General features: G+C 40.2%; 4 protein-coding genes across 4 annotated transcripts; 1 reads left to right on the forward strand and 3 right to left on the reverse strand.

Annotated features, from left to right (window-relative positions):
• Nucleotides 1–21: 21 nt before the first annotated feature.
• Nucleotides 22–6,214, reverse strand: dio1 (iodothyronine deiodinase 1). The gene is made up of 4 exons (XM_088425356.1): nt 5,748–6,214; nt 4,387–4,530; nt 3,691–3,890; nt 22–1,353 (listed from the first exon to the last, which is right to left on the reverse strand). The coding sequence occupies exons 1-4, from the start codon at nt 6,082–6,084 to the stop codon at nt 1,288–1,290; spliced, it is 747 nt and encodes a 248-aa protein (XP_088281482.1). The 5' UTR covers nt 6,085–6,214; the 3' UTR covers nt 22–1,287.
• Nucleotides 6,215–7,147: 933 nt separating this feature from the next.
• Nucleotides 7,148–10,601, reverse strand: rex1bd (required for excision 1-B domain containing). The gene is made up of 5 exons (XM_088425357.1): nt 10,468–10,601; nt 9,684–9,766; nt 9,103–9,307; nt 7,422–7,513; nt 7,148–7,328 (listed from the first exon to the last, which is right to left on the reverse strand). The coding sequence occupies exons 1-5, from the start codon at nt 10,468–10,470 to the stop codon at nt 7,256–7,258; spliced, it is 456 nt and encodes a 151-aa protein (XP_088281483.1). The 5' UTR covers nt 10,471–10,601; the 3' UTR covers nt 7,148–7,255.
• A 609-nt stretch (nt 10,602–11,210) lies between these two features.
• fam78bb (family with sequence similarity 78 member Bb) lies at nt 11,211–13,862 on the forward strand. The gene is made up of 2 exons (XM_088426385.1): nt 11,211–11,623; nt 13,029–13,862. Exons 1-2 carry the CDS (start codon nt 11,358–11,360, stop codon nt 13,549–13,551), a joined length of 789 nt encoding a protein of 262 aa, XP_088282511.1. The 5' UTR covers nt 11,211–11,357; the 3' UTR covers nt 13,552–13,862.
• Nucleotides 13,863–14,714: 852 nt separating this feature from the next.
• LOC148416566 (UDP-N-acetylglucosamine transporter-like) lies at nt 14,715–21,478 on the reverse strand. The gene is made up of 8 exons (XM_088426384.1): nt 21,169–21,478; nt 19,841–20,039; nt 18,873–19,027; nt 18,671–18,793; nt 17,919–18,093; nt 17,168–17,286; nt 16,945–17,078; nt 14,715–16,072 (listed from the first exon to the last, which is right to left on the reverse strand). The coding sequence occupies exons 2-8, from the start codon at nt 20,028–20,030 to the stop codon at nt 15,982–15,984; spliced, it is 987 nt and encodes a 328-aa protein (XP_088282510.1). The 5' UTR covers nt 20,031–20,039; nt 21,169–21,478; the 3' UTR covers nt 14,715–15,981.
• Between the last annotated feature and the right edge of the window lie 9 nt (nt 21,479–21,487).

Raw genomic sequence — 21,487 nt, forward strand, 5'->3', positions numbered from 1 at the left:
AATCTCAAATAAAACTCCCAATTGAAACCGTAAACCAAATCCTTTATTGTAAGACAGTGATACAATTTTTTTGAAGACAAAACGGCAGCCAACATCGGTCACAGACGGGCCAACTTTGAAGCCTTCAAATCACAGCTGCCGGAACCGGTTTGCGCCGTAATCGTCATATAAAAAGCGGCCAAGTGTGAAACGATTCGGCGCGTCGTTTTCTTTGATGGCGATTGGCACCGTCCCTGAGATTGCGCCCGAGTCGTTACTGAAACTTTTCAAATCAATGAAACCAATTTTGAAAGGTACTGACTACAGTGCTCAACAACATCATTAGACCACCTGTCAATAAGTCATTCAATGCCAAAGACGTATTCTTATGTATCTTACAGGCATTCAATCTGACTTTATTTTATATATCTATGGATTTATTGTTTTATTTTTCAAGTGTTAAGCTAAATGTGAGTAGGAAAATGCTTGGCATTGAATGACTGGATAATGGAACACACATCCGGGTCATATTGACCCCAAAACACCCTTTTGAAGACTTTGGAATTATGGGAGTCCAGGCCAAGCCAACCAATGAAGTCATTAAAAGGCTCGCAAATGTCAGAAGTTGGCCGCTAGCGCCACCCGGTGGTTTGGGGGCATCAACACCAAAATTGTTATTGCGTCCCGTTTGCGGGTTGCCGATGAGGGGATTCATGCAAAAATTGGGGGAAATGCATGATATAATATGGGGTTTTCAATTTGTCCAAAATGGACAGTATTTCCAATTTTGAATGGCAGTAAATGAGCCCGACATGGGCTAAATTTGACACCAAAAGAGTGTCGCTCTCGACCTCCCGTTTGCAAGCGGTCAGACGGGACAGCATATTGAAAGTCGTCATATTTTGACCTAGTGTTTTTTTAGTATCTTTTCCCTTTGATATCACACATCAAAACATCGAAAAGCCCAAATTGGGTAAAAATTTCCCCCAGGGTTTAAAGGCGTTCATTTTCAAGTGATCTAATGATTTATCAAGCACTGTAGTAAACCTAAAGCATGTATCACATCGCCATGGCTGAAATTGGATCTCATAGTCTACGTTTCACCATATCAGGGTACAGAGTCCGCAAGGTTTTATCTGTAGCCGTCACCAAGAAACACAGAGCGGCTGAGATTCATTTCAGGCATCACGCACGTGTGCGTATGTTGCAGGAAACAGTATATTGGCCGGTAAAGAAAAATCTGGCTGAGTAAGTGGCGTTTAGTATGAAAATTAGTGGGAAAAGGCGGCGTGCTTGGCGCCGCCCTTCTTACTTGATCTTCTCCAGGACGGAGCGGACCTCGTCCGGTTTGTAGCCCCAAGGCCCCATGCCCCCCTGTAACACATACAAACGTTACATAACCGTCGGCAGAATGCTACATTGGTTTTATTGAGTGGCTTTTGGAACCAAAGCTATTTTTTTTTAAAGCAAGCGGGGGGACGCCAAGGCACTTCGGGGGGTGCCTGAGATTTTAGGAGGGAATCGGCAAATCTAATTTCATGCGATGTTTGTTTTTTTGGGGTTTTTTTTTTTGCACAAGCTACCAAAATTTGCCAGTATAAATGTATTTTATTATATTTACCTTTTATTTTTACTTATTATTTTTTTGGAGCACTTTAACAATTGCAGCTAAAAAATCTTTGGTATCAATCCATTTTTTTGTTCTAGTAAATCATTTTTTGTGTGTTGCTCCATATTCTAGATCAGCAGTACTCATTTAAAAAAAACATAAAAATAGTGAATTTGGAGTGGTTTCCAAACGTTTAACAGTAATTCTAAATTCCTAAAATAGTTGTCATTGAATTTGATAATCGATTACTTGTTGATTATTGCATTTATTTTGACAGCTCTCGTCAGCATTAATTTACAATCTATTAAGATAATAACAGTGAAGTTATTCAATCCCAAAAATGTATTTTTATGTTTTTTAGGGAGTTTCTTTTCATTTTCCGTTCATAATAATAATCATTATTATTAATATAATTATTATTATCATGCTTTAATATTTATTTACAAAATAAAGGGTAGAAAGAAATGTATTATTTTGGGTAATTAAGTACTAAAATAATTACTTTTGATATCTAAGTACTTTAGGAACACACTTTAGGTACTCATGCACTAGAGTAATCAAATTTGGGCAGATAAGTACAAAAATGACCAAATAACTTCGATATTCAAGTACTTTAGCTACCAAATCACTAATTAAATTACTAAAATAAACAATGACTTTAGGAATCGATTAGCGCCAGCCATTTTTAGAAGACCGCTTAAAAAAATGTTGGAAAAAAAAAGATAAATATTCTAAATAAATTAATTTGAAGGTCTGGACTTTAAAAAAAAAAATATCCCTTTGTCAAGGTGGTTCCAAACGTTTGGTGCAAGATCTTTTCCTTGAATGAAGTCTTAACATTCCTCCTGGTTTGATGACTCGTTTGTTTTTGAAGCGCCGGACAAGAACGACAAAAAGACATCAACGCAATTCCTGTAAGAACAATAGTGGAGTTGTCACGGCCGGTGTCAGCTTTGGGGCCCGGCCAAAGAATTCCACAGCTATCAGCGGTGCTCGCAAGGCTCCTAGACACGCGATTGCGTGACACAAGAGACGTCGACACCCTCTTGGCCCAGCTTCTAATGGCCACATTTGCATGGAGGAAGGTGGCTGGGAAAGGCTTTTTCTTCTTCTTCTACAGCCAAACACTTGAAATCAGGACACCGCGCTAATATCCAGCTGCCAGAGTGTGAATCGAGCTTCATAACACAATTTGTTTAAAAAAAAAAAAAAAAAACTCATTCAATCCCAAAGACGTATTTTTACGTTCCCACCCCACAATCAATTTCATGTACTTACAGTATTTACAGTGATGCACATATGTGGTATGCAGGTACACATGCGTGACAAAAATCATTGCTGCGTAGTCGCCATTTGCATACCCTCCCTAACATTCACCCATAACAACAACCGAGCCTGAGCTGAACATTTTTTTTCCCCTTTCTGAAAATTGGCTCCAAGATGTGGCGTGGCTTGAAGCACACTTATATGTGGCGCAAGATCTACTCATGTCCTCAGCTGGCAGACAAAACGGGTGCGTTTGGGGTCGAACATTTTCAGTCCTCCTTGACTTGACGAGTATCGAAAAAAGCGTGTGAATGTTGCGCAACTTATGGCTAACAAACAAGCTAGTCGAGAAGAAACAGCTAACTTTTGAGACAATAGAAAAAGGTTTCTCCTTGCCTTTCATAAAATTAAGCACGCACATGCCATGTCTTCGTACGCTGAGGATATTTGTCTGTTTACTGAAGCGGCTTTGATTGGCTGTCTGAGTTGCGCTTCTTTCTCCTGAAGGAAAACGTTCACATTGCCACTTTGCAGTTAGTTGACGGAGAATTTACCTCTGACTTCCTTGGACTAATCATAAACTGGGTCCGGAATCAACCATGACAATCCTAACTGATGGACTCAAGAAACTTGTGGGGAAAGATGTGGGGAAACATTGCCCCTGGTGGTATGATGACAAAATGCTTGATTTAACATGTATGCTAGCCAGCTTTTTTATATGTTAGTATCACTGAGGATCATCTTAATCAATCGTGGCAGCCGATATCGCGCTTAAAATTCGAAAAATTGCGCATCCTTAGTACGTGTACCAAAAATATGTCGCATTGAGGACTCACCTTGTAGAGGACCTTGCCTTTGTGTAGCACGTACAGCCTCTCGGGCAGCGCGCCGTACTCCATGGCGGCCGCGTTGCTCATTTGGTCCACCACCACGGGACAAAGCGGATCCTCCTTGATGAGGATCTGCGCCGCGGCCATCCTGTCCTCCAGGCTCTGATGCGTCCTCACTTCTACATTGTTGGTGAAGGCCCAACCATCTGAAACCGGATACCATATAAATAGATATAAATAGATATATATACACACACACACGTTTGCAAATTTGCAGATGCCAGAACAGATCAGTGGATGTACTTAAAAGTCTGAAAAGGTCTTGTGTAAGCCTTCAAACCTCCACGCAATTGTGTGTCCGATATCACAGGACGTTATTGCCTGTATTCATGGGCCTGAATGAGTCTTACTCAACTTGTTGTAAAACTGGTTAAACTGGTTGGCTCTCCCTAGATTTTTCTAAGAGCGGTTGCACTGCTCTCCAGTTGGCAATGATGGATTTCATCCCGGCAAATCCAGTTTTGCTCATTATGCATGGATGATCCATTCACTGCCATTGACGGCTATAGACGTCAAAGATCCATTTTTAGTAGGATGGCAGTGAATGTATTAATCATGGACCTTTTTTTTTTTAGTTGAGTTGTAAGTTAAATGAAGAAGCGGAGGATTGTTCAACGCGGTTTCATGTGCTCGGTCGCCCACCGCTCGAGTGCGCTTCTTCGACGTAGACCACCAGGAAGTCGGCCACGTCTCCGAAGTCCCGGATGAGCTCCTTGAACAAGTCCAGCTTGAACATGAACGGAGGTCAGGTGCAACTGCCAAAGTTGAGCACCAGAGGCCTAGAACCTGCATGCACGTTGACAGAAAAATTCATGACAAAAATTGACATGCTTTTACATTTTTTTTAAAGGAAAATCTAACAGTATATTTTACACTTATATGAATTTTATGCACATTTTTGAAAAATAAATGATTGGGTTTGTCATTACTGATAAATTATGATTACTACAATTAAAAGTGCAAGTGGATGAATATTTTTTTAATAGTTTGACATCAAATTAAAATAATGCTTACAAACAATGTTACTATTTAATCAAACTATTAAAATCAATTAAAACCCTATTTTGATATTTAATTCATTTACAAATGTTTCATTATGAATGCTTGATTAAAAATACAATTTATATTCAATTAATGAATACAAATAAATTTCATATTTGTATCAGAATTAATCATTGATAAATTGATTATTTAAAATTGATGCTTAGCAGTAACATTTCTAAGAATAAGAAATGTGTGAATGAGGAATTAGAATTGTTCAAATTTTAGTAACATTTAACTGGTTGTGAAGTGGGAGATTTATAAATGTTTAAAAAGTAGCAACCATGCAACAAATACTTTTAAATAATTATTAAATTACGTAGTTAATAAAAACATACTGCAAGTTAAAAGTAACTGTTAAATGTTAAAATGTTTATACACTACCATTTTAGCTGTTTCTTATCTATGTGTCTTGTTTATTATTTTTAATAATGTTGGGTATGTAAATAAAACGTATAAATAACAAGTATAATTATTAAGTTACACTAAATTACATTATAATAGTAATCAAGTCTCCCTTAAATTTGAATGGTATGACCCAAACTGTCATTATGCCACCTGGCAAAACGTGTCAATCACTTGAAAACTTTATAGGCTATAAAATTAATAAATTATTTTTGTTAACGATAAATGAGTGTGATACAAAAGCGGGACACTTTTGTTGATGTTTTTTTTTTTTTTACAAATATTTTACAAAGGGGGTGCGTCAGTGGGGAAAAATGTGTCGAATCACCGACTTTTAACAGACAAATTGTGAATTTCACGTTTCTCTCCACCTTTTCTTATTTTCCACACTTGACGGTTGGTTTGTTGTCGTCGACGTCACTCGTGAACTTGACATTTTCAAGAAATTTGCAACAGGAAATTTGATATCCTTATCACGATGTTTTTTTTTCTTTTTTTTAATTCCTTGATAGTCAAGTTTATTTTTTCTTCCCTCGCCCGCGTCAAGCTGACCTTACCGTTGAGAAAGTTACAGATGCTGCTTTGGCTCTTGTCCATGGTGACCACGGGCGAGTCCGGGGCTGGTTCCCCGACGAACGCCTTCTGGCCCAGGGACGACCACATGTGCTCCCACGCCGTTTTGACGAAAGTGTTGGTGAGAAACGTGGGTCCCCAATCGTCGTACGTGAAATTGGGATTCTTGTTCATCGTGGTCCTTTCGTTCATTTTCAGGATCATCTTCTTGGTCAGCGCCGGCGAAAACACGTGCAAGACGCGAAGGACGACGTTGACGGAGATCACGAAAAGGAACATGAAGCCCGTGTAAAGGTACAGCCATACTTTTTGAGCCAACATGATGGCGGCTGCTCCCAATTTGGGGACAATGAAACGAAATGAGAAGGGATCGACAGATGCCTTCACGGGAAAGTGTCTGCTTCCACCTTCACGCGTGACGCCTTCACGCGCGACTCGGAGTTTCCAAAGCAACCTGTTGCGTAAACTTGCGAAAACAGCAACGTGAACGCCCCCGTTTGGGGCAGTCGAAAACTATACAGGGATGGCCAAAACACGCCGCCTGCCCAGACTTTTTTTTTTTTTTAAATAAAAAACCCAAAGACCTTTTCCAAAAACGCCGATGGACATTTAGTGTACGTTTTCAGGGGTTGGGGGGGAAATCCAGGCAAAAAAAAAACAAAAACATAGCAAATATTATTTATAGAAAGGTATATCTAATACTTAATATTCCACAGTAATATTTCATAGTCTAAGACTGACATAAACATTGTTCTTAAAGTCCACATATTTCGCCATTTTCGGCAGCAAAAAGTAATTAATTTATCTAGTTAATTTCACGACTAAATAATTTTTAAGGGTTCAAATCATACCCTTGAAAACATATCTGAAAATGACCATCCAGCTTGTGAAAATGACATCACACGACCAACAAATGAGCCACGAATCGAAGACTAAATGACTTTTCATCTACAAATGAAAATGACATCACACGCCCAGGCGACAACAAATCACGGCTTGGCTCGTGAACATCACATGACCGACGAGTGAACCGTGATTGGTAATGTCGTGATGTCATAAAAGAAAATGGGAAAGAAACACTTGAGCTGAAACTTCCAGAAGATAATTAAAACACGTAACGTTTCCAAATGCAATGATTATGACATCTCTATGTGATTGGGTTAGAAAATCAGGTGGTATCTGGTTTCCGATGGTTGGGCCTTCACCAACGATGTAGAAGCTAATGAAGAGCATCGGTGTCATCCCTTAAGATAAAATAGATCTTTAAACAAACCGATGGAGAAACAAGTGTAACCAGATAAGAATATTCACAAGCATATAGTCTTTATCCTCTGCGTAGAGCACCGAATATTATCAGGATAATGCCCATTGAATTGAAGCAAAAACTACGTTTTTTTGTTACATTTCAAACGATTTAATTATGCAAAATAGAATGATATTCACAGGCTTGAAAATTGAAGAACGATATCGGCCCAAAGGAGGTCGCCGCCTGTCAATCGCTCTCCTCCGAGTCGTACTTGAAGTCCTGCATGATCTCGCTGAGCGCTTCTTGGGTCTTGATGATCCTGAACATTCCAAGCACACAAGGAGCTCACGCCGGGCCCGTATGACTGACGAGTGGCCTCGTCGCCGCGGCGACGGCCAGCGAGCGCTCTTACTCGTGTTTAAGATGCTGGATTTTCTCCTGACAGGCGTCCTGGTCTTCCGGGTGGTCCTGAGCCCGCTGGCGGGCCAGCTGCAGCTGAGCTGTCTGGACGCAAAACGCGTCACGGGCGAATTCCGTTTCTATCGAGGTTTACGGCCGAAAAAGTATGCGCGGTCTTATTGTAAGCCGCCGTAACATCTCGTAATTGTGGGGTGAAAAAAACACAATTTGAATTATTTTATTCAATGCTTTTTTTAAAGCACCTTATTTGAATATATTTAACAATTTTATCGTTAGCCTAACAGCATAGTCGCCCATGAACATTTTGGCATAGGTTTTTTTTTTACGTTGTTTCTTTTTTCGAAACGAAACAAATCGAGTAGCACGTTGAAGAATAGGTCTTGATGATATGTGATTATTTGGTTGATAAAATCGTGTATCAATACACAAAAAGCAAAGTTTCCAAAGTCATATTTGATTTTTTTTAGGAAGGAAAACAGCAAATTTTGTTATTTAGCTATTGATATAGTGTGTCAGTGATTCTTTTGACAACCACTAGAGGGTGCAAGAAGAACCTAATTTTTTTCCCCTTTTTTTGGCAACAAATTACATCGAGTAGCACGTTAAATCGTTAGCCTAACAACACAATCGCCTGTCATATCTGAACAAAAAAAGCAAGTTTTTACCAGAAAACATTTGTTTTATTGATTTGATAACAGTAGGTTAAATATTACTGAGGCAATGATGATATTCGGCTAACATTATGTTGACAAAATAGTTATGTATGCACAATTTTTGGACTGAATTTCTTTTTTTTTTTGCTACAAAACACATTGTTTTTGTGATCTTATTATAAGCTGCCATAACATTTAAATGCAAACAGATTGCTTGATCATTACGACTCAAATTGAATTTTTTTTTTATAGGGAAGAACAATTTTTGCAAAGGAAACGTTTTCTAGGGATTTTGGAACAGAAATTTAAAAATGACAATTTGGTATTTCGCTATTGCTATAGCGATTTAGCGATTCCTTTGACTACCAGTAGAGGGTGCAAAAAAGACCTTATTTCAATGCATTCAACACATCATGCGATACATTAAATTAATCATTATTTAAGATAAGAGTAGTTCTTCTATTTCAAAGAATATATAAGGTTGGTGTTGATTTGGTAAATATGATTTTACTGTGAATTTATTGTACATTCCTGAAGGTTTTTTTTTTTTTTGCTGTGACAAACAAAATATACATTTTTGTGGTTAAAACAAACTTATCCTTTAGAGAAAACAAAATAGTAAAAAAAATAGTGAAATAAGCAAGCCAGTATTTTATCAGTGTAATTGCTGTAAAAAAAATGACAATAATATTTATGAGAAGGAACAAGTTGGATTTTTTTTGTGAATGTGTAGCAAATAAGAGTACTGTATTAAGTATTTTGAAAAGCATTGGGAGAACAAGTGGTTCAGGTTTTGGATGGATGGAAAACTTACGCCCTCTTGTGGTGATTTGTTAACATTAATTAAAATGACTATGTACTGTCTAATAAAGTCTTGGAATATTATTACTTTTAGTAACAGTTTTACATTTTTGAAAATGCAGTTTCAGTTACGTTTTGAGTTTTTAATTTTTTTTTTTTATTTTTTTTTTTACTGGCAAACGTTTTTCCAATTGTATTTTCAAGAGGGCTTGGAATTACCAGCTGGAGCTTGTGCTTCTCTTTGCACTGCAGCTTGTCGATGTGATCCGAGAGGTCGGGCCGGTCCAGGTGGATCTGGAACTTGTCCTTGATTTCCAGAACTTCCTTGGAGATTCCGTTGAAGGCCAGTGTGATCTGGTGCACCAGCTGCTTGTAGTGCTCAAAGTCATAGTGGGGACCCGTCTTCAGATAGGCCTCGTGCCCTCTGCAAAAAACAGAAATCAACAGTTTTTATTGACTATTATCAAAGCGTGCATCCATGAGCAACCGATAATCGATTTTATCGATTATTTTTGATGGGGAATATGTGTTTTTATCTAACAAAATACTGTCATTTAAAATGCATCAAAAAAACGTGGATTATAATGAGTGTGGCTGGGTCAAAACTGGGACAATAAAAGTAGGCGTGGTTAAAATTTACTAAGCCAAGCTGCAACAGTTTAGAATTTGCAGCATGATTGTATTTTAAACTTTAGCACGATTAAAATAAATATTTCTGACCAATTCAGTGAAAATACAGTGCCTCAGTCGGATATTGGACCGGCAATTGTTACTTCAAACAAACTACACAATAAACGTACTCATCAAAGAGTCGATAGGTCTCCAGACGTTCTGACTGCAGCTGGTAAAATCTTTGGATCAGTGATTTGAAATCAGTGGAAACCTGCAAGAAAACAGCCACGTTATGCCCTAAGAGGCAAAGGTGTATTTATAAAAACAATAACAAGGACAAACATAAAGCAAATGTGAGTTTCAGTAAAATGTGTTCAGTGTGAGTCTAATATGATGTTTAAAAAAATACATTGCTACAGAGACGCCAACAACTGTAAATAAACTGAATAATTGTACAATATTTTCATGCTGCATTTTTCATTATCATCAATAATAGATATTTCTATGTTTGAGTTATAAACTGTATAACTATATACAGTTATTTATACCAACTATATAAGTCACTTGAAAATATACTGGATCACGTTTTTTTTTCTTTTAAAAAAACAATGGGGTAGGACTATTAAGTTGTGAACTTCTTGCTCATTTGAACATAACATTATTTACAGTAATTCATGTTTGAATCTTTTCTTTTAGTTTGGTTTATATGAAAAAATACATTATACGTTTATAGAAAACAAATAAAAATGACTATATGTTTTTTCTGGCCAGTGAAAATTATTTTTTAGCATGTCTTCTTTCACCGTTTTTTAAGAGTTATATGTAATTTTTCTTATGTACTGGTCACTTTTGTCACGTTTGTGTAAGAAACAAAAACAAAAAGGCTGGCTTCATAAAGCTCCAAAACAGCGGACAATCAACGTAGCTGCACCCGTTTTAAATTATTGACAGATAATAATACAAAAAACTTACCATTTCAACCAATTAAGGAATACACGTTGTGGTTTCCAAATTCTATGCGAGAATTCTTACGTTGATAATCACGTTGATTTGTTTTCAGTGGAGTCATTTGCCTGGGCAGAGGCGCACTTCCGCGTGGAAATGACGTCGTGATAGTTTGATTGGGGGAACTTCAAGACAAAAGATTGTCTGACAAAGGCCGTCATTTTCATGTATTTTTAGGTCGTATAGCTTCAGAAATACTTAGGAAGGATTTTTGGTGAAGGTCTGGATGATAACTCTCGATATGACCGTTCTACATTACCGACTACATTACTTGACTAGAGTAGCGAAAGTGATATCTAAGCAATGATCGCTGGATCGACCTTCAAAATAAAGGTAGGTCGAGTAGGAAACTCCTTTTATGGGGGTTAAATGAACTTTTTTATTTCAGGTTCCCGCATTTCAAATTCCGCCAGTCCCACGTCAGTCTAAATGGGATTCAAAATGAAACATTACCCAGTGTGAAAAGGGCTCTAATTTGAATCGCACTACAATCTAATTGACGCAACTATGCCGTCCTTATTCACACCTTAATGACAGGGGGGGAAATCCATTTAAAGCATTGATTGTGGACTGGCGGTGACGTCACGCACCGGGGGAGGAGTTAAACTCCACGCCCGCATCCGGGGGAACTCCCACGCAGCGCGCGCGCGTCGGGTTCAGCACCACAGCGGGCGGAACAGCGACACGCGGGATGCCGGCGGACTGAGCGACTGAGGCGCTCCGGGTTCGGTCGGCGCCCGCAGCGTCCCGCGCCCGTGACATGCCAGCCCGGGCGAAGAGGAGGAGGAGGAAGCCCCGGGAGAGGCACCGCTCGCGGTGATCGGCGCCCGGATCCGGCGCTTCTGCTGCCGGCGGCCATGGGCTGCATCCAGAGCCTCGCCTGCAGCAAGTCGCGCATCCGCAGGGAGAAGGTGGTGGTATGCGAGCTGGCGGCCAGCATCGAGCGATGCCCCACGGCCGTGGAGGAGGACTCGGCCATCGTGCTGCGCTACAAGACGCCCTACTTCAAAGCGTCCGCCCGGGTCGTCATGCCGCCCATCCCGCGCAACGAGACCTGGGTGGTGGGATGGATCCAGGCGTGCACGCACATGGAGTTCTACAACACCTACGGGGACGTCGGCATGTGAGTGCACAGCTCATTTTTGCAAACGTGAGACGCGTCTAATAAGACAAAAGGGGAAATCTCATGCGCCTCTTTTTTTTTTTTTTTTAAATTATCTTATCTTATCCTCCTGAGAGCCAGAGAGATACAGTGTATTGTATTGGGTTAAGAAAAAAAAATACTACAACTACTGTGTGTGTGTGTGTGTGTGTGTGTATCACACTTATGTGTATCACACTTATGTCCCAAACAAAAAAAAAATAAAACAAGTCAAAAGAGAGACACCAAAAACAAATGTCCACCATGGTGGACACACATGAATCCTGAGGTCTCGAGGTTTGTATTTAATACGATTATATTTTGTACATTTTCTCAATTATAATATTCGTTCAGATATTTAACATCGTAATAATCTGGCTCTCAGAAGGATATGTCGTCATATTTAGTAATTCTCCATATTTTTTTTCTTGGTAATTTTCATCTTTTAAACGCAATCCTTTTCATCTGTTTTTGTATAGCTTAAAATATATCCACAGTATTTTGTCATAAAAAAAAATGTCAATTTCATCTAACGTTTAGTTTTGCAGTTTTAGTCACATTTTAACTCCCAAAATGTGTTGATATATTAGATTATAACATAATAAAAATATTATAAATATTGCTTATTTCATATATCACCTATTTATTTTAAATACATATTTTCTAACATTTCAGTGATTTATTTTTCATCATTTTTTCCCCCCTGCGTACTGTGAGGAATGAAAAAAAAACCTTTTCCGGCTCCATTTTACTGTATGAACTTACTTATAATGGATCAATTGAAAGACGCCAAGAGGGGCGCCCCAGACACGTCAACACAATCAATTATTCATTGCTGTGATGCAGCAAATAGAGATGCTTAGCATGGCACTTCCTGTTGCCTGGCCAATGGGAAGACGGAATAATCAGCATGAACACACAAATAGTATTCCAGTCTTCTTAATTGCCCCTCCCCATAATGGTTACTTGGGCACCAATATCACAAGAACATAATGTGTGGGTATGCATCTGAATGTGGGCGTGTCACCTGCTGCGTGCACAAATGCCACTTTTTCCAAAAGACCAAGAACTCATAAACTGAGGAAAGGAGCAAACCCGACAGCAATCTGGAAAAATAGGAAAATAAAAAGATTTTCATAAGCTCTTTTGGGTCATTTTAACTCATTGACTGCCATTGACGATTACGGACGTCGAAAATCCAACTGGGCTGGGAGTGAATGAGATAACATTAAGCATTAAGAAAGAACGGAAAAAGCAAGACAAAAAAATTCCAGTGAAATAATCTCCTCTTGGAGGTTTGGTGGCTGACATTAACTTAGTTAAGCGCCAATGTTTCGCCAGTTTAAGAGTCTCATGGGATAGCGTTGCTCGCCGCCGCCCCCCGCAGGTCAAGCTGGGAGCTGCCGGAGCTGCGCGAGGGCCTGGTGCGGGCCATCAGCGATTCGGACGGCGTCAGCTACCCGTGGTACGGCAACACCACCGAGACGGTGACCATAGCGGGCCCCACCTCCGAGCCGTCGCGTTTCACCGTCAGCATGAACGACAACTTCTACCCCAGCGTCACCTGGGCCGTGCCCGCCAGCCGATCCGACCGGCCCTCCCTGACCGACATCAAGCGGGACCAGAGCTTCACCACCTGGCTGGTGGCGCTCAACGCCACCTCCAGGGAGAAGATCCTGCTGCGCGCCATCAAGTGGCGCATGAGGGTGGACATCGCCGTGGACCCGGCCCGGCCGCTGGGCTCCCGAGCGCGGCTGGTGGGCCGGCTTCTCCAGGAGCAGCCGCGGGTTCTGAACCGGGTCGAGCCCATCCCGCCTAACGCCATGGGGAGGCCCAACGCCAACGACGCCCAAGTGCTCATGTGGAGGCCCTCCAGGGGGCCCCCGCTTGTCATCGTACCGCCCAAGTAGAGCTCGGTACTAGAAGTTTGGCCATACCCGTGATTTTTGGATTTGTCCGTCTCTCTTCAAACTGTCGGGTGAAAAATAACCCAATTTTGGTCGAAATTGGACTCTACCGTTACCAGGGTTAACCCGACCCAGTTTTCTGGGTCATTTTGATATGAAAAAAAGGTTGTTTAACAGGCAAAAGTTAGGTCTATTTGACCCAACTTTCAACAGCGACCCATCGACCCAAAATTGGGCTAGTTCATGGTTGTGATACAGATAGGTGTTGTTTTTTCCAAATAACCCAAAGTTGAATAAATGTGACTCGACTGGGATGTATTGTTACAAAAAAAAAAAATGGTTTTGGTGCAAAGCAAGTTGACCCAACATTCCAACAACCCAACAAGGAGTTGGGTTAGCATGACCCATTTTTCTTGATTGTTTTGATACAAAAATGTGTCAAAAAGAACAACCCAATAGCCCAAAGTTGCATCAATGTGACCCAAGTTTCAATAACAGCAAGCCACCAACCCAAAGTTGGGTCAATTTTCTGGGTTGGTTTTGAGACAAACACACATATAAACTTTGACCGTACTTACAAGTACCCATCCATTTTCTATCGCTAATCATTCAAGCTAACAATCACTTAGCCTTCAAAATACTTGGCGAACATGGGTCAAGTACGAACTTTTTTTTTCTTCATGAGAGGACAAGATTGGGGATCCCTCATTTGAAGTAACCTGAACAGTAGCTTTACATTATGTCACAACTTCAGACTATCTGGTGTTAGCATGCCGTGTTTTCATTAAAGCAAATGGCAAAAACATTTGGGGTCCATTCATTCTAGTTGATAAAGTGTAAGTCAGATGAAGATTTAATGGTATGCAACAACGAGAAGTTTGTGTCCTCCTGAGACCCAACCTAATTCATCTGTGTCCACTATTGTGTCCATTTTGTCTCGGTAAGACATCAAAGTGAATCACATCCAACCCAAACACAGGAGACGTCATCGGAAAGACCGGGAAGTCCTCTGATGAGGACACTGGGACTTAGTAAGGTACCTCCAATGAGACAATATAAATAGATGAATAGGCGAGTCTCAGGAGGATACTGCAAAAGTTTTTTTTTTTTTTTTTTTTTTGGAGGGAGGGGTTTGGGGGGGAGCATCATAAAAGCAGCACAAGCAGTCACAAAAGGTTTCCCACTTTATAAAAAGATTCTTAGTTGTAATTGAGACCACAATAAAACCATATCCAGAAAACAACAATAGCCATAAGTCAAATTACACAATTAATAAAAATTCTTAAAAAAAAAAATCTCTGATCAGCAATAATAATTAATTATTTAAATTATTTTACAGCGTCATTATTTACATGGTAACAACCTAAGGTCATCACTTTTCAGTGTTTCTCAAGTGACTTGGTTGAGTAAATGTGGCCGTCGGTTGCCAAGCAACAAGGCAAAATGGCCGGCCACACGATGGTTATGATGCGTTTTAGGGTTTTGGAAGGGTGAGGACATTTCACTCAAAAATTCATTAATTGTACAACGGAACCTCGGTCAAATCAAATCAGTTACGCAACGTCTCATTAAAAAACAAAATATTTCACAAAGGATTATTAGTTTTCAATATAGAAAACATTCTATCACATCGGTCTAACAAATCCTGTCAAACACGAGGCCTTCAAAATAAAAGCATGCCATTACGTTAATTGCTTTTTCATTTTCTTGGCTGGTCATCCTCGTTAGGGCCACAGGTGTACTGGAGCCTATCCAAGTTGTCTTCAGGTAGTGGGCGGGGTACTCAGAACTGGTTGTCAGCCAATCGCAGGGCACACAGAGACAAGCAGACGTTCACACTCACAAACACACCTGATGGTAATTTAGAATGTCCAATATAACTACCGTGCATGTTTTGGGAAACATGGGAATAAAACCGAGTATCCTGAGAAACACACACAGGCATGGGGAGGACATGCAAACTCCAAAAAGGAAGGTCTGAGTCAGAGAGATGACTTCTGAATAACCATGGGGTCGAAACCGTTTTAACGACATATGCTTTTATTTTGAAGGCCTGACTGCAAACCCGCCAAAGCATTATCATCGTCCCGAGATTAACTCGTCTATGAAATTGACAAAATTACAGGAATGTCCGAGAAGTTCCGTTCGAAAAAAAAAAAAAAACATTGATTTACAAAAACTAGGGACAAAACAAAATCATACAAAAACTGACGTTCTCCCGAATGTATTTCCTACGAGGTCACGAGAAGCCTTACCCAGTAGCCGTTTTTCGGTTGCATGCGATGACTGCTCCAGATGGCGCAAAAAAATTGTGATTCCCTTCTCCCGAGTGAGGCACTTACGGCGTAACCAGCAATTGTGCTTGACCTTTTTTCATTTGATTTGCTCCTCGACACCACCACCTGACCTTCTTTGGGTCCTTCTGGGCCCATGTCACGCCCTGCTGGGATTAGGGGACTTCTTGCCTTCGTAGCCATAGAGGAACGTGGCGGCGATGACGAGGGCGGCTCCCAGGAAGAAGATGCTGCGGACGACAGGAATTGTTTGCGTTGCTGATTGTGTAGTAGTTTGAAGTTTTGCAATTTGAATTTCAAATTTGACCAAATTTCAAAGTGTTTGTCTCCTGTACGATCAACACGGGAAGCCAAGATGCACCACCTAATCTTTTTCTTCGACTCAACAGCTGTGCTGAGCTCAAATTACAAAGCAATGCAACAGCACCATCTACAGGTTTCTGTTTGTCATTGCAGTGGTTTACAAACGTGTATTTCAGACACAAAAAAAAATACTTGAAAATGTTGCTTACTAAACAGCTGGATTGCAATTGAAAAGATGTAAATGAGGTAGAAATAAAATGCGTTTTCAGATTTTATTTTTCAAACGTCTGACATTCTGTCAAGGCATTTGACTTAAAAACAGGGCTCAACTATTTATCGTTTTCAGACTGAAACCATACCGATGGCCTAGGGGAGCAAACATACAGCAAGCGGCTGAAACACAAACACAGGAAGAAGGAAAACAAACAACCGCAGACAAAAAAATGAAAATACATTAGAAACCAGAAAAAAAAAAAAGATCCAATCACAAAAACAAAATGGAAGCAAGCTTACAACAAAACAAGTGCAAATAAAACCGCACTGAGATTAAAGCAGTTGCAGTAATCTTGGCATGTTATTATTTTTTTTGCACTTGTTTTGTTGTAAGTTGTAAGTAGGCGGGGGGACACCCTGAACCGGTTGCCAGCCAATCGCAGGGCACACACAGACAAACAACCAATTGGCGCACCCTATCATCTGCCAGAAAAATCGCACTTACATTCTCTTCCTTCATTTGCTTCAGGCCTTAAGCTTCATCTTCACACAAACAAAAAAAGCAAGAAGAAGGCATCGCCCGTACCTGGTGGGTTCAAAATCCTCAAGCCAAAAGTAGGAAATGAGCGTGGAGAGGATGATGGAGAGCGACGTGGCGAAGCCTTTGAGGATGTTGTCGGCGTATTTGATGACCGCCGCGATAACCAGCCCGCCCAGCGCCTGAAGCCAAACCATCGCGGGTGTACAGATGGACGGAGGCGGGACCGAGGCGGGACGGAGGCGGGACGGAGGCCATGGGCGAGACTGACCTGCAGTGTTACCACGGTGCAGGTGACGGCGCTGTAACCCTGGAACATTCCCGACTCCATCACCTTGTCGCCGTCCACGCACAGCATCCCGAAAAAGCCGAAAACCAGGCCGAACATCCCTAAAATGCACATAACATTTCACATTTTTAACCTTAGCTCATATGTAGATTTTTACAAAAGTATATCATGTAAAATAGTTCACTTAATGATAACTTTACTGTTGATAGTTTCATTGTAATTAATTACCGCAATTCCCCAAATATACATACAAACATACAGACTTTTTTCCCCCAAAAATGAAGACCAAAAGAATGAGTGTGTCCTGTAAAAGGTAACTTAAAAAGATTTGATTTTTTTCTTATTCAACACCATTCGAGGAAGATTGATGATTGATTTTTATATCTGCTGTATTCTTACTTACAATGCACTCAGCATTGACACGCAATTTCCTCAAAAATGGCATAATCTAGTTGTATATGCAAAATTGCACTATTTGCAATGAGCGATTAAACATGAATTCCAATTGACAAAAAAAATGGGACAAAAAAGGCCAGGCTCTGCAAATTAAAGCCACAAACACTTAAAGTCACAGATATGACTGCAACCCCAAGTGAAACAAAAATAATACCTATCAAGTCACATGTACATTCGTTACGGTAAGATTTAAATAAAAAAAAAAAAAAAAAAAAGGGGAAATAAAAGCTTCCAAAGATTTGATCCAAAGTGCTCACACGAGCTAGCTTAGACTGACCGAGCTGAATATTACGGATCCAGACGCTCTGTTTGCTCTCCTTCAAGATCTTCTCAAAGTAGACGCCGGCGAAGCCGCTGGAGAAGCACGCCGCCAGAACGGCCATGACGCCCACGAACTGGGAGCCCGTCGACGCCGACTCTTTCTCCGGCACCACCGACGATTCGGACGGCCACTGCGGAAACGCCACAAAGTTGAATATTGAAGAAAATTGATTCACTTGTAAGTCAAGGTATAGCTGAGAATTAGAGCAGTGCAATTGATAGAAGTGAAATCAATGTCACCGTATAGTACAGTGCTTCTCAATTCTCACTATTTTGCAAAGCAGCGCCTAGGAAAGAGAAAAGCTTTTATGCTACCACCGCCCCACTCGACGCGCTGACTATAAATGAGATTATTATGTCTAAAAATTGTATATCTAAACCTGTATCCTTTACATAAATAAAAGAAAAAAAGCAATAAGTCAACTTTCAACAACTGTTAATTATTTTTTACAGCGTTTATATGGGCTACAGCTTAGTCTCAAACTGAAAAAAATAACCAAGTGCATCAAAGTGCCTGAAACAAAAAAAAAAGATGAAAATTCTTATTTTATTGCGATTATTCCCCACGAGACAAAAACAAAGCATTTTCCCTGAGGTCATCTGCACCCCCCCGCATCACCATTGCCTTAATTCTCAATCGCAATATCGAGAGCATTTTTTTTTTAAATAGTTAGGTACCGCTGAAAATAACGTAAATGGACTACCTACCTGTACGAGAGCCACTCCGGCCATGAGGATTAGCAAGGAGAGCCACTGGTAGACGCTCAGCCGGCGCCCCAGCATGGACACGGAGAACAAGGCCGTGGTCAGGATCTTCAGCTGATACGTGACCTTACAGATGGCGGGAAGCGGCGACAGTCAGCGCGGATGAAAAACAAAAACAAAAAACGGCGCGGCTTTGTCGATTTACCTGGTAGGTGGCGGCATCCAAGTTGGATAGGGCCACGTAGAGCAGATTGTTCTGCAGGGTGTAGATGCCCGAGGGGAGGGCCAACTTCAGGGTTTCCATGGGTTTGAGGACAATCTCCTGCCGGAGGATGCTGTTGAATGCTCGCACACTGTAACCTGAGTGGAGACGGCAAAACATGACCCACTCGTTTTTATATAGCGGGGAAAAAAAACAACTTGTTTTTCCATATTTATATTAAAAGTGTTTTGGGGAGCCTACAATCTGATTGGCCGCTTGCAGAGTTGAGGAAATGAGCGACCTTTTTGAAGTCAATTGCCTCCAATTCATTTTTGTCTTCTCAGTTAGCAGACAGGGAGGGTTGAGCAGTTACACACGCAGATTGGTAGAAGCAAGAAGAGAGACACTACGCACACGGATGCTTTTTTTTTTAAATTCATGTCTATCACGTGGGTCACTGTAATTTACTAAGAAGAATTCAAACAAAAGATTTTTTTTTTTAATTTAACCTTTATGCGGTATTTTTGGTCACTCATTTGGTTTTTACATCAAAGGGACATCATTGAAATAAGACACTCGGGAGCTGAAATTTCACCAGGCGGTGACATCATGTTTGAAATGGAAGACCAATTTAGCAATCACAGTTCTAGAAAATTGCAATCCCCTGGCTAAATGACTATAAAATGTGGAAGAAAATGACCCCATAATTGTCAAAATACTGCATAAGATTTCAAATGAACATGACACATGTTCCTTCTATACCAATATTCTTTATTTAGTTTGAAAATATAATACATAGTGTGCAATGGAAGAAAATGCTGCTCTATCCATAAGTCATTTTTGAGCTGTGATTTTTAATACCAGGATATTTTTGCCAAGAATTTGTATTTTATGCATCTCCTAATCATCAGATATGTGGACGTTATTTTCTCCAAAGTGCGTTTGGAACGACGCGTCTATCTTTCACTCACTGTGATCTTTGAAGACGAGCATCAGACAGATGACGATCTTCATGACCTCGGCCACAACCACGGCCGAGGAGGCCAGGTACCGCGGGCCCTCGGTCTGCAGGGTTCGGGAGTAGCGCATGATGAGCACCAAAGACGTGGTCTGGAACACCAGCACGCCCAGGGAGAGGTACTTGAGCCGGGAGGAAGCCATGCTAGGAGGCTGATGAGAAAGAAAAACACTCAAGAAAATAAGAGCAACGGAAAGTGTCGCACCTGTTTTACAAAAGAAATAATCATAAATAAGGATTTGCCCGCAGAAAAATATTAAATATAAAACATCCTCTTCTGCAATTACTGTAGGGATCTGTTCACAAAAGTAAATCATTAACTTAATGATGAATAAATATTTGTCAACGAAAAATAATGAACATAAAGTGCCAGACCTGTTCTCAAAAAGTAATCATTAAATATTTGTACACAGAAAAATATTCTATTATGGGGAGAATCTGGGTTTTCAAAATAACGAAATTGAATAACCTACTGAAAATAACATTTGTTTTTATCGACGTATATTTTCCTGAAACATTTAATTAATTCAATAATTATTTTGAAAGGATTTTTGCATGTTTGTTTTTATTTTAAATCTCAAGCACACCCATTTGAGAACCACTGGTCTTTATCTTTAAAAAAAACTGAAAATTAGGATCCCCCCCACACACACACTTAACACAAGTAGCAAAATTGCACCAAACCTTGACAGTTTCCTTTAATTATTAACCATTTACAAGCTACAATCTTTTAAAGTGGTGATACGATAACTGATTCTTTTATTGAAAACAAAAAACGCCTAAAGGGTTAACACTGCCTACCATCAAACTTTTTTGAAATTAAATTTTAAAAAAGCATTACTGGCCATGTTAAAATGGATTTTTCGTGGATGTGGTGGGCTGTTTCGATGTGGCCTTGGGTGCATTTTGGACACAGGGAATGTGTTGAGGATATCTTGGGATGCAATTTAATTTTGCATTGTCTTGCTGAGACAACATGGACACAACAATGGAGGACATATGTGTATTGGCTGGGCCCCAGGAGGAAATGGGATTGTTTTTTTTCAAATCGAATACCTATACAGGGACTGTATATAAAATGCAGAAAAATCTGTGCCATGAATCTGTTTTTGTTGTTGTTTTTAATTCGTTGTTAGCGTACGTTTGTTTACACTGATGGTCTGGTTTTAACGTGAGACTCAAATTATAATAAATGTCACAAGTCCGTCCTTACTTTCTTCGATTTTTTTTCGGGGAAAAGTTTACAAACCTCTGGAATAGAATAAAAGAAAGTATACTTACTTGTAAGCGAACCTTTAAAGGGATGACTTGAAGATATTCGTCAACAAAGGTAATTGTGACTCACTTCTCGTCAACCGTCAACCGAAGGTGCCAAACCCGAAGCGGCTTCAAATGCAATTCCTCGTTTCCTTCTTTCATTCACCTTCTGTTGTCTGTCGACCGGTTATGGACATCCAACATCCACGAAGACCCAAAGATTATGACGCATTGGCCATCTCCAAAATACCATTTTCATTTTAAGAAAGCATCGTTTCGGTGTAATTAGTGGATTCGATCTTCGGGCTTGCTAAATATTGAAGTTAAAAATTCTCTTCCGTGT

The sequence above is a fragment of the Hippichthys cyanospilos genome, chromosome 10 (genome assembly GCF_059441005.1).
Source record: "Hippichthys cyanospilos isolate Australia breed blue-spotted pipefish chromosome 10, RoL_Hcya_1.0, whole genome shotgun sequence".
In the NCBI taxonomy this organism is placed as follows: Eukaryota; Metazoa; Chordata; class Actinopteri; order Syngnathiformes; family Syngnathidae; genus Hippichthys; species Hippichthys cyanospilos.

Bases quoted from the DNA above. Each gene is read 5' to 3' on its own strand.
- rex1bd (XM_088425357.1), bottom strand. The intron at 9,308-9,683 runs GTACGTTTATTG...TGTTTTTTGCAG, and splicing joins ACCTATCGACTCTTTGATGA to AGGGCACGAGGCCTATCTGA. The intron at 7,329-7,421 runs GTAAGAGCGCTC...TGGAATGTTCAG, and splicing joins ATCCAGCATCTTAAACACGA to GATCATCAAGACCCAAGAAG.
- fam78bb (XM_088426385.1), top strand. From the start codon at position 11,358: ATGGGCTGCATCCAGAGCCTCGCCTGCAGCAAGTCGCGCATCCGCAGG. The intron at 11,624-13,028 runs GTGAGTGCACAG...CGCCCCCCGCAG, and splicing joins ACCTACGGGGACGTCGGCAT to GTCAAGCTGGGAGCTGCCGG.
- LOC148416566 (XM_088426384.1), bottom strand. From the start codon at position 20,030: ATGGCTTCCTCCCGGCTCAAGTACCTCTCCCTGGGCGTGCTGGTGTTC. The intron at 18,094-18,670 runs GTAGGTAGTCCA...GCGTTTCCGCAG, and splicing joins CCGGAGTGGCTCTCGTACAG to TGGCCGTCCGAATCGTCGGT. The intron at 16,073-16,944 runs GTACGGGCGATG...TGTCGTCCGCAG, and splicing joins GAGGATTTTGAACCCACCAG to CATCTTCTTCCTGGGAGCCG.